Source organism: Takifugu flavidus, unplaced genomic scaffold, assembly GCF_003711565.1.
Source record: "Takifugu flavidus isolate HTHZ2018 unplaced genomic scaffold, ASM371156v2 ctg239, whole genome shotgun sequence".
NCBI lineage: Eukaryota > Metazoa > Chordata > Actinopteri > Tetraodontiformes > Tetraodontidae > Takifugu > Takifugu flavidus.
In genome coordinates, this window is record NW_026621899.1 from 1 (window position 1) to 13,854 (window position 13,854).

The following is a 13,854-nucleotide window of genomic DNA, read 5'->3' on the forward strand; positions in this document are numbered from 1 at the left end:
AGACAAGCACACTGAGCTGAGATTCAAAGCCCTCTCCTCCCAAGAGAAGAGCTTGTTTGTTGGAGGCTCTTCTGGGCGATACCTGGTGCCACAGCTCCAGCTCAGCCCGTCTCTGGAGCTGAGGTGGAGCTTAGCAAGTTTCATGGTTCTCCACCACTTCCTCTCGCTGAGGACCTTCTCAGCTGGTGGTTTCTGCTCCACCTTCCAAGTTGAGCAGGTGATACTTCTGCATTCCTGCCACCAGTGTCTCTGCAGAAAGAGTCTTCTCTACTGTTTTATATTATATTGTAGAAAATTAGGATTTTTGGCTGATCTCTTAGATGTTGTTGACTAAGAGCAGGTTTTTCTTTCATAACATAAAAAGATTCAATTAGAAGAGCAAATGTATTATTTTATGAGCTACTTCCACTACTATTATATACACATACTTCCATATTGTCTTAGATTGCAAGCTGCATTTATTGCATCGTTCATAGAAAGTCATATTTGTGAGGAGAAAAACTCAAATAAGGTCATTTTCTTTAATGACCATTACAACAGAAGGAGGCGATGAACAAACAGATTCATATAAAAATGTGTGAAAACTTATGGATGGAAACCTTTTTAAAATGGTTGCATTGTGTAGAATCGGTGTAGAATCAACTTGTTGACTTCTGATTTGGACTCCAATGGAAGTGAGGTGCAACAATTGTGGATGCTGAAAGCTTCAGATCTTCATGAAGGTTTCTGTGGTTGGACTGACCTGCTGCCCCTTTAAGAGGGAGGCAGGTTTGGGCTTCTGGCTGGAATGAAGCCACCTAAGATGAGAATGACTGCAGGCTTTCGGTACCAAGGTTTAACAGGGTGCTCACTTCACACTTGGGCTTTTCTCTTTTTTGGGATGGCTTTTCTCAGTAGAGAAGGGGCATGGCACACTGCAGCATCTTTCTTTTTGGGTTTTCTAGGTTTCCTTCTGATCTTTAAAAGACAGGAAGAACCATTTTTGATTGGTCTGAATGTTTGGGCGGTTTTGTGGCCAGCCTAAAATAAAACAAGACAAATCTACAACTGATACTTCCTTTCTAGTCATTGATGACCATCCTCACATGGGACAGATTTCCACAACCAATTTAATACTACAAATCTGTCCTGTGTGGTCTTTCTTCTGAGAACTGTAACACTACGTTTATAACAAAGATCAAACATGGAAACATTTATTGTCTAACTAGTTACACCTGGGAAAGTACTGGATCATCTCTGACTGACCTGAGAGTCTCCAGCTTACAGAGAGGATCCTGGAGAGCACCACAGAGCAGCTTCACTGCTGGATCCTTCAGCTTGTTGTAGCTCAGCTCCAGAACCCTCAGATGGGAGGGATTGGACCTCAGCGCCGAGGCCAGAGAGTCACAGCTGATCTCTGATAACCAGCAGTCACTCAGTCTGGAAAAGGAATAAATGGGGCAAATAAAAACACATTTCTAAATCTGAAAATGAAGAGAAAAGCAGAAAATGTAAAGAAATTTAGAAAAGGCCAACAGAGGCCTCCTGACCTGAGCGTCTCCAGTCTGCAGTTTGGATGCATCATTGCAGAAGACAGTAACTTTACGGCATCTGCCAGGTTTTCGTTCCAGCTTAAGCTCAGCTCCCGTAGATGAGAAGGGTTTGACGTCATTGCTGAGGCCACAACTTCCCAATGACTCATTGAAAGAAAACTATCAGACAGTCTGTTGTGTATGAAACAAAAATAGTGAGTCAAACTTTGGGATTTCTAATCAACTTATCTGAGAATCTACCTCAACACAAATGTAGCTCATTTCCTGGAAAAGCTAAATTCAACACCGTAGAGCAACAGTTTGAACGACCATCAGATCTGAAATGCAACTGAATTATTCTCAACATTTGTCTTATTTTAGAACAGCTCATAATTACTCAATATTTAAAATGATTATAGCAAATGGTTTAAAGAAACGTGCATCTTTTTATCTGTCTATCGGCTCTTTGGATATTTTGCATTTCATCCCATTTGTACGATGGTGCGTCAAGTCTTAATTCAGCGATCCGATCGATGACATCAGAGTCTCTGGTTGCATCGATTGCCCTCAGCTTCTGTTATATCTGCCTGTTTCCCTTCAAATCATTTTCACTGCACCTTTTGTTGCTAGTGATGAAGTTGCCACCTAACGGGTGTGGAAAGGCTCAAACAACTTTGTGGGTCACATAAAGGCTCCAAACGGAACCGCCACAAAGACCTAAAACACCCATTTAAACCAACGAGGCCGGCTGTTTTTACGTTGAACAAATAAAGCAAAATAGTCACGTGTCATTAGTTAAAATGTGTTTTTCTGTTGTTTGAATATGATGTATACAAACAAACAAAAGTGATTTAATGACATGACAGTAATTTCATGATAGTCAGTTCACTTGTGGCTCCTATTATTCCTGCCTTATGTTGGTTTGTCTGGATTGACCTTTGAACTTATATCCAGCCAGTGTTGAACATTTCTGGATGAATTGTTGTTGTTTTTAATTTATGGACGCTGCAATAAGAAGGGGGACCGGAGGGTGTGTTCCAACTATAGGGGGATCACACTCCTCAGCCTCCCTGGTAAGGTCTATTCAGGGGTACTGGTGAGGAGGGTCCGCCGGATAGTCGAACCTCGGATTCAGGAGGAGCAATGTGGTTTACGTCCTGGGCGTGGAACAGTGGACCAGATCTACACCCTCAGCAGGGTCTTCGAGGGTGCATGGGAGTTTGCCCAACCAGTCCACATGTGTTTTGTGGACTTGGAGAAGGCATTCGACCGTGTCCCTCGGGGGATCCTGTGGGGGGTTCTCCGAAAGTATGGGGTGTCGGGCCCGCTGATACGGGCCGTCCGCTCCCTGTACGATCGGTGCCAGAGTTTTGTCCGCATTGCTGGCAGGAAGTCGAACTCGTTGCCGGTGAGGGTTGGTCTCCGCCAGGGCTGCCCTTTGTCACCGATTCTGTTCATAATTTTTATGGACAGAATTTCTAGGTGCAGTCATGGTGTTGAGGGGGTCCGGTTTGGTGACCTCAGGATCAGGTCTCTGCTTTTGGCGGATGATGTGGTCCTGTTGGCGTCATCGGCCCGTGACCTCCAACTATCACTGGATCGGTTCGCCGCCGCATGCGAAGCGGCTGGGATGAAAATCAGCACCTCCAAATCCGAGGCCATGGTTCTCAACCGGAAAAAGGTGGAGTGCCTTCTCCGGGTCAAGGAGGAGATCCTGCCCCAAGTGGAGGAGTTCAAGTACCTCGGGGTCTTGTTCACGAGTGAGAGGAGAATGGAGCGGGAGATCGACAGGCGGATCGGTGTGGCGTCCACAGTAATGCAGACTCTGCACCGGTCCGTAGTGGTGAAGAGAGAGCTGAGCCAAAAGGCGAAGCTCTCGATTTACCGGTCGATCTTCGTTCCTACCCTCACCTATGGTCATGAGCGTTGGGTAATGACCGAAAGAACAAGATCACGGGTACAAGCGGCTGAAATGAGCTTCCTCCGTAGGGTGGCTGGGCTCTCCCTTAGAGATAGGGTGAGAAGCTCTGCCATCCGGGAGGAGCTCGGAGTAGAGCTGCTGCTCCTCCGCGTTGAGAGGAGCCAGATGAGGTGGCTTGGGCATCTAGTTAGGATGCCCCCTGGACGCCTCCCTGGTGAGGTGTTCAGGGCATGTCCCTCCGGTAGGAGACCCCCGGAAGACCCAGGACACGTTGGAGAGACTATGTCTCTCGACTGGTCTGGGAACGCCTGGGGATCCCCCCGGATGAGCTAGAGGAAGTAGCTGGGGAGAGGGAAGTCTGGGATTCTCTGCTTAGGCTGCTGCCCCCGCGACCCGACCCCGGATAAGCGGTGGAGAATGGATGGATGGATGGATGGATGCAATGGAGATAAAGAATTGAAGGAATGACCACTGGAGGGGGTATTGCTACCTGACATGATCCACTCGCTTGATTTAAACGCCGATGTCCAGCCCTAAAAATCTTTACTTACTCGGCCTTCCTGCAGTTCCTCACAGCTGGAATCAGGCGACGTCGTCCCTCATCTGAGGTGTTGTACTGCCGTAGGTTCAGCTCATCCAGAACCTCCTCTGACATCTGCAGCAGGTAGGCCAGAGCTGAACAGTGGATCGCTGACAGTTCCCTCTCTGATTTCTTCTCTGACTTCAGGAACTCTTGGATCTCCTGATGGACTGACTGATCCTTCATCTCCATCAGACAGTGGAAGATGTTGATGCTTCTGTCTGGGGAGAATTCACCACTGTTCACCTCCTTCAGGTTGTTGAGGACCTTCTGGATGGTTTCTGGGTGGCTGTCCATCTGATCCAACAGTCCACCCAAGATCCTCTGATTGGACTCCAGAGAGAGACCATGAAGGAAGCGAACAAACAAGTCCAGGTGGCCATTTTCACTTTTGAGAGATTTCATTAGTGCTCTCCTGAGGAAGTCATCAAGAGATGTGACTGGATCGTTATTAAACAACCCAACAAACCCGGAAAAGGGGTTTGGTTTCAAATATTCTAGGAACTGATTTATAACCACTGTGTCTTTCCTGGTGTAACGGTGGAACATGTAGACGGCAGCCAGAAACTCCTGAACGCTCAGATGAACAAAGCAGTAGACTGATTTCTGGAAGATCACACTCTCTCTCTTGAAGATCTCTGTACAAACTCCTGAGTACACCGACACCTCGGAGACGTCCAGTCCACATCGCTCCAGGTCTTCTGAGTAGAACATGATGTTTCCTTTCTCCAGATGTTCAAACGCCAGCCGACCCAACTTCAGAAGGAGTTCTTTATCAGCCTCAGTCAGTTTCCCTGGTCTCTGCTTTCCTCCATACTTCTGCTTCTTCCTCTTTATCTGAACCCTCAGGAAGTGTGAGTAGAGGTCAGTCAGGGTTTTGGGCAGCTCTCCTCTCTGGTCTCTGGTCATCATGTCCTCCAGAACTATAGCAGTGATCCAGCAGAAAACTGGGATCAGACACATGATGTGGAGGCTCCTGGAGGCCTTGATGTGTGAGATGATTCTCTTGGACAGATCTTCATCACTGAACCTCCTCCTGAAGTACTCCTCCTTCTGGGAGTCAGTGAAGCCTCGTACTTCTGTGATCCTGTCAACACACGAGGGAGGAATCTGATGGCTGCTGCAGGTCTGGAGGTGATCCAGATGAGAGCTGAGGGAAGCAGGTTCCCCTGGATGAGGTTCACCAGGAGCACGTCAACGGACGATACTTGTGTGACATCAGAGATGAGCTGATGCTTGTTGAAACCCAGTGAAAATCTGCTTTCATCCAGGCCATCAAAGATGAACAGAAGTTTCCAGACAGTCAGATCTTCTGCTCTGATCTTCTGTAATGTTGGATGGAAAACATGAAGCAGTGAGAGAAGACTGTGCTGCTCATCTCTGATCAAGTTCAGCTCCCTGCATGAGAGCGGAAGCACCAGACTGATGTCTTGGTTCTCCAAACCTTCTGCCCAGTCCAGACTGAACTTCTGCACTGAGAAGGTTTTTCCAACGCCGGCGACACCGTTGGTCAGAACCACTCTGATGTGTCTCTGTTGCTCAGATAAGACTTTGAAGATGTCCTGGCACTTGATTGGAGTGTCCTGGATGTTCTTCTTGGAGGTTCTCTCAAGCTGTCTCACCTCATGTTGTGTGTCCACCTCCTCACTTTGTCCCTCAGTGATGTAGAGCTCAGTGTAGATCTTGTTCAGCAGGGTTCCACTTCCTGCTTCATGAGTTCCTTCAGTCACATGTTCACATCTTCTCTTCAGACTCATCTTATGACCTTCTATCAGCTCCTGCAGATCACTTCCTGAACATAAGTAAACCAATGATTTCCATCTATAATAAATCATCAACACAACTCCAAATTCGTGACATCACAAGTTAAATCTCATATTGAACAGTTTTACTTTGTTTGGGCTTCATTTCAGCATCTCCAGATCTGCTTCCAGATTGTGAACAAGAGGACTCTCCTGGTGGAGCTGCCTGGTCCCAGTTTGATAGGATGTGCTCCCCCCTCTCACTATGAAACACATCTCTATCAGTCCTTTGATTTATAGGATGAAAGAACCTGATCAAGACTCAATATTGTTCCAGCATTTATGTCTGAATTCATCTTTCAGTTTAAACATGATTCTTGTTTCTAATCAACAATATTCACATTAAGTCTGTAACTATATGACTGTCTGAGGTTTAAGTGTTAAACATCTCCAATAATAAACTCACAACCTGCTGCTGTTAATGTGACTAACAGCTGCCACACAAACACATCATCACGCTTTAGTTTTCTTACATTTTGTCTGAACTTCTGAAGTTTATTATTTTATCTTTGGACCAGTCACTCTTCAGGGACACCCAGCTGGGCACTGTGGACTCTGCTCTGTCCTCGTCCATCCTGAGGAAACATCAGAAATAGTGATGAGACTGTGATGAAGGTAAATAATCTGTAGAGGTTGGAGTTAAATAATCCCAATTCACTGCATTTTTATCAAACAGGAACATTTCTAATCCATTCTGGATAACAACTGAATCAATAAATCAATGATGTCTCTGTATAATTTTCATGTTTTCAGAGTTTAAGCTGCTTTTTTTAACTGTTCCCTGCAGTGAGAAAAGAACTGGCACCTTTTCCAGCCCCTCATCCTGCAGCACTGAATGTGCTCTAAAGTTCTTTCCAGAGCAAACGTCTCTGCACTTGCAGCAACATGTTGTAGTCATGGATCCGTGAGGAGAACCGGATACAGGAAACGCCCCCACTTTGATCCCAAAACCCAACTGGTGGCCAACGGTGGTCCGGCAACGACGGGGACGCTGGTCCATCGGCCCACAACACTGGTTTTCCACAGGCCAACATGGTGAAAGGACTGTCTTCAGCTCAGCCACTAAATTATCTGGTGCTACATAAACATACTAGTCAGGACTTTTTAACTTCCCTCCTTTGTTCCCCTCTTCAATTATTTCTATGATCCAAGTCCTCAAAGATCACTGCTCTATTTAAAATAGATGAAAGAAATGACACCCACTCCTGCATTTCTTTCACAGTGGTTCCACAACATAGAACAATAAACCACTGGGAGAAAACGTGCAACATGAACCCAAAATCCTGTTGGTGTCCTGTGATCCTGTGTGGATTTATTTAATTTTTTTTTAAAGTTTATTGTCTTAAATAATATCAAAATATCCAGCTGTGACCTGGACTGTTGAACAACTCTAATAACTCTAAGAGCTTTTCACCTGTCACAAAAATGTCGCTCTTCCTGCTTCGTCTGAACAGAATACTTTCACTTTTAAAACCTAATCAGCAGCTTTATGGCGTATATATTACTACCATTAATGCGTTCTGGGAGGGTTTAAAGTTCTTTTAGGATCAGTAGCAAAGAGCAGAAAAATAAACTAAACTTCACTTAGAAAGACTATTCAACTATAACTAAAGCCAGACTATAAGAAAGTTAAATAAGACCTCTTCATTTATAATGTATAACGATGTTTTGTGCTAAAACTAAATATGAAGTCTTGTTGAATTTTCTTAAGCCAAGAATTCTTCAGCTCTATGCAGCTCTTCAATAGTAACAAAAATGTTTTCAAATCTTGATTTTATCTCCAAACACAACTGTCAATTCTTTTCAATAATGCTCTTCGTTTACTCACCTTGTCGGTCTTCAGTCTTCCTGCTTAGTCTGAAAGGAATACTTTTAAAAACTGGTTTGTTGGGTTCCCAGTTTCTGGGACCGTTGTTGCTGGTGTCTACCTGCAGGGGGCGTGGAGGAGCCGCTCATCAGCCACAGCTGGCCCCGCAGACACACGCACCTGCGGTCTCTCTTCAATCTCCCGTTAGATTTAAGGACAGAACTCCCGTCTGCCAGCGGCGGAGTGTTTTCGTCCTCATCGCCAAACCCTGACTTCTGTGGCTTGACTATTTTTGAGAGTTTTCCTCGCGGACTTGTTTTGGACTCTCTCGAGGTCTCTCCGCGTCTCTGTGAACGCGGACCGAACTGTTCTGGTTCACTTTAAAATAAAGACGCTTTTCGGACACTATTCTCCACCATTATTCAACCTGGTTAACTAAATAAGATTTATGATGCTTGACAGATTTGAAAGACTTGTAAAAGCGGCATATTTCTGCAGCCCTGGAGTCCAGGAGGAGCAGCAGAGGTCAGAATGTGTCGGAGCGCGTTAAACTAGTGTCTGCAGTCCCAGGCGTGTCCACCGGGTGGCGGTAAAGCATCACATGATATTTCTCCTTTTTGGAACTTCTTCAGCTGCGTTGAGCTTTAAATCTTCACCTGTCGCTCCCTTTAAGCTCTAAACTTTGCGGTTCTGTGTGTAGTTTGTTGGTTTGAATATTTCTGATGAATTCTGATGACGACTGAAACTGTCAATGACCAATAGAAAGTTTGTCCATTTTTCTACTGTGTCACACATTTTCATTATTTATTGTCATTTTAGGGTCTAAACTGGGCCAGTTCTGTGAGCTGTTTTGCTTTTTCTGTGGACCAGATGTTCCAGGCAGGTTCCATCATCGGACACAGGCGGAGACAGGTCACGTGACAACAGTCAGCCTTTAGTTCTTTATTACAGGAGGATCTGGTTTATATACAGACACGTATCTGCAAAATACTAAAAAGTCTATGAACCCAAAGTACTAAAAAGTCTACATCCACGCACACGCGTGTATTAAGTGTTTATACACACGTGTGCGCGTACGTGCACACTGTATATTCATCTAATAACTGTTAGTTTCTAAAACACCAAAGTAGAGTCACTGAGGCACGGCTTCACCTCCTTTACACCGAGGTTTCCCTGAGCAGGTGTGATGAACTGTTGCAGAAGGAAAAGCATGGAACATGTTAATAACCGGACACAACAACACTCAGGTTTATTGTCTGACGGCATCAGTGTCTCTGGTTGCATCTGTCTGAGGAGCATTGTGAAACCAGGAGCAGTGTAAATGAGGGGGGGGGGGGGGGCAGTGAGTGGATGCTGCATTCATCAAACACACAATAGTCAGAAGAGAAGAAGGAAGAACAGAAGCCCGTGTTCCTCAGTGTTGGTGTGGAGACGCCTGTTTGGAGGAGCAGGAAGCAGGCTGGACTCTTCCAGCTGGCTTTAATGCCACTTCTCTTCTGAGAACCTCCCAGCAGCTTTCTCTCCACCATCTTTTTACGCTGAAGCTTTTTGATCATTTCAGGTCAGATGTTCTTGGACTGAGGTTAAACATGTTTGTTCTTGTGCTCGGAGCGAACCGACGATCCTCTAAAGTCAGGCATCCTAAAGGTGGATGTTTTCTGAGGCCTGGAGGCTTTAAAGTGGCGCTTTTACCCACTTGTCCTCGTTCTGTTGGAAACTTGATCCAAAAACCTTTTCTGGAGCTTCATGTTCTGCTTTTTTGAAGGAATGAAATGGTTTCATCAGCGCTGCCGGGGGCTGAGCAGGCTTCATAAATCTGAAGCTCTGAGATCCTTTAAAGATCTCCTGGAATCAGCAGATGGGGGTTTGATCAAAAACTGTAAGAATCAGTCAAGCTATCAAATCTTGACTCAGTCCAAGCGTGAACCAGTCCATCCAGAGCTGATTATGGCTCAGCCAGGAGGAAAGCACGGCCTGGGGGGGTTCATATGGAGCAGGCACACTCTGGCTCTATTGCTACTGAAAACAGCCCTTCAGCACAGCAGCCTGGAATACAGTTCTGGAGAACACCTGTTCCCAACAGAACCTGTTTAAAACGGGACCAGTAAAGATGCCCGGCGTGACCACGACCACGGGGAGAGAGGGGGGGGGGGCAGAGACAGGCGGTAACGCCGCTGCCCACCGATTCACCTGGAAACAACAAAAACCCCAGCAGCTTGGACCCAATATGGCAGCGTGTTCCTCAAAAACGCTCCTCAAACTCTCCCCACAGCTTCATTGCTAAACAGGATTTGGGTTTTTTGTCCGTGCTAAATGGAAAGTGTTTGTCCTTTGGTGGTCCAACAGGACCACGATTTGGATGGATGGATGATTTGATGTTATTGAGAATAAAAACAGCTGAAAATGGAAGCGGAGATGTTTCAGAGCACCAGAGTTCAGAAAGAGTTTCTAATCAAACACCGCCTTTATCTTTCAAAATATGGTTTCAACCCCTTTAACATGATCAAATAGTCATAACAATGAACAAGTATCACTTGTCCTGTTATTTATACTTGAATTCGTTATGTTTAATACATTTCCGTGTGTGTACAACCACCTCCTCAGCAACGATGCCCAATTCAACGTGGCCTACTACTGCAACGTTCTGGTGGATTCACAGGTCTCTGCTACTGGTTACCACCCGCCATCTTCAGATCATCCTGCTCCATCAGCGTCAAATATTTCCCCTTGACTGGCAGGACTGCACGCTCAAATTCACGTATGCACGGGCAGGATTTTTCATTGTTGTTTGAAACGCAGACAAACTCTGACATGATGTTTTAAACTGAGCTGAGTCAAGATTTGATAGAATCTAAACACATATGAGAGGAGAAAAAGGTGCAAAAATAAAATGCATGGTGCAGCTAAACTCTCCCAGAGGAAAACAGGCTTTTTAAATTCTGAACTGCATTTCCCATGTTGCCTTGCAGCTCTCTAACGTACAATGCCAAAGAGATCAGGTTGCTCCTGAAGGAAGACATAGTCATTGAAACCAAGTGGACGGTTGAATGGATCATGATTGATCCTGCAAGCTTTACAGGTAACCAAGTAAAGATTCATTTCCATTTATTTTTATTTTTTACTGCATACAGTCCTGGAGCTTGTGGGGGACTTTCAGTGTACTGGATGCTGTTGATACATGCAGAGAAGTTGTTTTCACCAGAGCTGAGCCTTCAGACTGGCTGCAGCTCCAACCAGACTGACAGTCATAACTTCATCACTTGTGTCTGAACTCTGGCTTTGACCAACAGAGAATGGTGAGTGGGAGATCATCCACCGACCCGCCAAGAGAAACACCTACAAACACATTCCCATGGAGAGCAACAAGCATCAGGACATCACCTTCTACCTGGTCATCAGACGCAAACCTCTCTTCTACGTGGTCAACATCATCATCCCCTGCGTGCTCATCTCCTTCCTGGCCTCGCTGGTCTACTACCTGCCCGCAGACAGTCAGTGCAGAGTCACAGAACGTACTGAAGCCAGCGTCAGGCAGATTAACAGTCTGGGACCTTTTCAGAATCACAACTACATGAACTGAGTTAACCTTCAACAGCACCCAAAGAATCAGACATTATAGCTGAATATCACGTCAGCACGGGACAACACAGCTAATAAAGCAGCAAACATCGGTAGTGGGCGGAGCTGAGGGGCCGCCATTAATGGAGAAACATTAATTAGCTCCCCAACAGATTTTTGAATATATTTTAAAAAGATAATAAAAATGGTGTGTGTGTGTGTGTAGGTGGTGAGAAGATGACACTGTCCATCTCGGTGCTGCTCGCTCAGTCTGTCTTCCTACTCTTGATCTCTCAAAGGCTCCAGAAACATCCACGTCCGTTCCTCTTATTGTGAAGTAGGTAAACGCACCATTTATTCCACATCACTTTAACTCTGAATTAGATATATTCTGCTTCTCCAAAATACTAAAAAGTCTATGAACCCAAAGTACTAAAAAGTCTACATCCACGCACACGCCTGTATTAAGTGTTTATACACACGTGTGCGCGTACGTGCACACTGTATATTCATCTAATAACTGTTAGTTTCTAAAACAGCAAAGTAGAGTCACTGAGGCGCGGCTTCACCTCCTTTACACCGAGGTTTCCCTGAGCAGGTGTGATGAACTGTTGCAGAAGGAAAAGCATGGAACATGTTAATAACCGGACACAACAACACTCAGGTTTATTGTCTGACGGCATCAGTGTCTCTGGTTGCATCTGTCTGAGGAGCATTGTGAAACCAGGAGCAGTGTAAATGAGGGGGGGGGGGGGCAGTGAGTGGATGCTGCATTCATCAAACACACAATAGTCAGAAGAGAAGAAGGAAGAACAGAAGCCCGTGTTCCTCAGTGTTGGTGTGGAGACGCCTGTTTGGAGGAGCAGGAAGCAGGCTGGACTCTTCCAGCTGGCTTTAATGCCACTTCTCTTCTGAGAACCTCCCAGCAGCTTTCTCTCCACCATCTTTTTACGCTGAAGGTTTCTGATCATTTCAGGTCAGATGTTCTTGGACTGAGGTTAAACATGTTTGTTCTTGTGCTCGGAGCGAACCGACGATCCTCTAAAGTCAGGCGTCCTAAAGGTGGATGTTTTCTGAGGCCTGGAGGCTTTAAAGTGGCGCTTTTACCCACTTGTCCTCGTTCTGTTGGAAACTTGATCCAAAAACCTTTTCTGGAGCTTCATGTTCTGCTTTTTTGAAGGAATGAAATGGTTTCATCAGCGCTGCCGGGGGCTGAGCAGGCTTCATGAATCTGAAGCTCTGAGATCCTTTAAAGATCTCCTGGAATCAGCAGATGGGGGTTTGATCCAAAACTGTAAGAATCAGTCAAGCTATCAAATCTTGACTCAGTCCAAGCGTGAACCAGTCCATCCAGAGCTGATTATGGCTCAGCCAGGAGGAAAGCACGGCCTGGGGGGGTTCATATGGAGCAGGCACACTCTGGCTCTATTGCTACTGAAAACAGCCCTTCAGCACAGCAGCCTGGAATACAGTTCTGGAGAACACCTGTTCCCAACAGAACCTGTTTAAAACGGGACCAGTAAAGATGCCCGGCGTGACCACGACCACGGGGAGAGGGGGGGGGGGGGCAGAGACAGGCGGTAACGCCGCTGCCCACCGATTCACCTGGAAACAACAAAAACCCCAGCAGCTTGGACCCAATATGGCAGCGTGTTCCTCAAAAACGCTCCTCAAACTCTCCCCACAGCTTTATTGCTAAACAGGATTTGGGTTTTTTTTGTCCGTGCTAAATGGAAAGTGTTTGTCCTTTGGTGGTCCAACAGGACCAGGATTTGGATGGATGGATGATTTGATGTTATTGAGAATAAAAACAGCTGAAAATGGAAGCGGAGATGTTTCAGAGCACCAGAGTTCAGAAAGAGTTTCTAATCAAACACCACCTTTATCTTTCAAAATATGGTTTCAACCCATTTAACATGATCAAACAGTCATAACAATGAACAAGTATCACTTGTCCTGTTATTTATACTTGAATTCGTTATGTTTAATACATTTCCGTGTGTGTACAACCACCTCCTCAGCAACGATGCCCAATTCAACGTGGCCTACTACTGCAACGTTCTGGTGGATTCAACAGGTCTCTGCTACTGGTTACCACCCGCCATCTTCAGATCGTCCTGCTCCATCAGCGTCAAATATTTCCCCTTTGACTGGCAGGACTGCACGCTCAAATTGAAGATTAATTTTTTTTCTCTTTATTTGAGCATGTCGCGACTGAACGTGGCTGGGGCGTTTCGGATCAGGTAATACTGCTCCAAACTGTCTTAACGGGCAAGGGCCAGGAGGCGTTCATTGCGTTGTCACCTGCGGAGAGAAGGGAGTATGAAACGGTGAAAAATGCTGTATTAAAAGCATATGAAAGAATTCCTGAACACTATCGACAGAAATTTAGGAATTGGCGAAAAACGGACAAACAAACTTATACGGACGTGGCCAGAGAACTTGTGAGCCTTTTCAATCGGTGGTGTGTGTCTGTGGGCGCAAATACTTACGAGACATTGACTGATTTATTAATCCTGGAGCAGTTTAGGAACATATTGCCTGAGAGGATTGCAACCTATGTGCAGGAGAATAAAGTAACATCCGCTGCTCAAGCCGCCGTCCTTGCGGACGAATTTGTGTTAACTCACAAACCCTCCCGTGATCGGTCACAATTGGAGTATAGCCGTCCAGAT

At 45.7% G+C, this 13,854-nt stretch overlaps 1 protein-coding gene across 1 annotated transcript; it reads right to left on the bottom strand.

The window, feature by feature from the left end:
- Window positions 1-89: 89 nt before the first annotated feature.
- LOC130519884 (NLR family CARD domain-containing protein 3-like) lies at window positions 90-5,137 on the bottom strand. Its single transcript, XM_057023496.1, has 3 exons — window positions 3,984-5,137; window positions 1,530-1,703; window positions 90-1,419 (listed from the first exon to the last, which is right to left on the bottom strand). The coding sequence occupies exons 1-3, from the start codon at window positions 4,973-4,975 to the stop codon at window positions 1,209-1,211; spliced, it is 1,377 nt and encodes a 458-aa protein (XP_056879476.1). The 5' UTR covers window positions 4,976-5,137; the 3' UTR covers window positions 90-1,208.
- Window positions 5,138-13,854: the final 8,717 nt, after the last annotated feature.

Excerpts from the sequence above, each read along its gene's own strand:
- LOC130519884 (XM_057023496.1), bottom strand. The coding sequence starts at position 4,975 with ATGTGTCTGATCCCAGTTTTCTGCTGGATCACTGCTATAGTTCTGGAG. Across the intron at positions 1,704-3,983 it reads AGGAACTGCAGGAAGGCCGA|ACTGTCTGATAGTTTTCTTT; the intron begins GTAAGTAAAGAT and ends CATACACAACAG. Across the intron at positions 1,420-1,529 it reads TGCAGACTGGAGACGCTCAG|ACTGAGTGACTGCTGGTTAT; the intron begins GTCAGGAGGCCT and ends TTCCTTTTCCAG.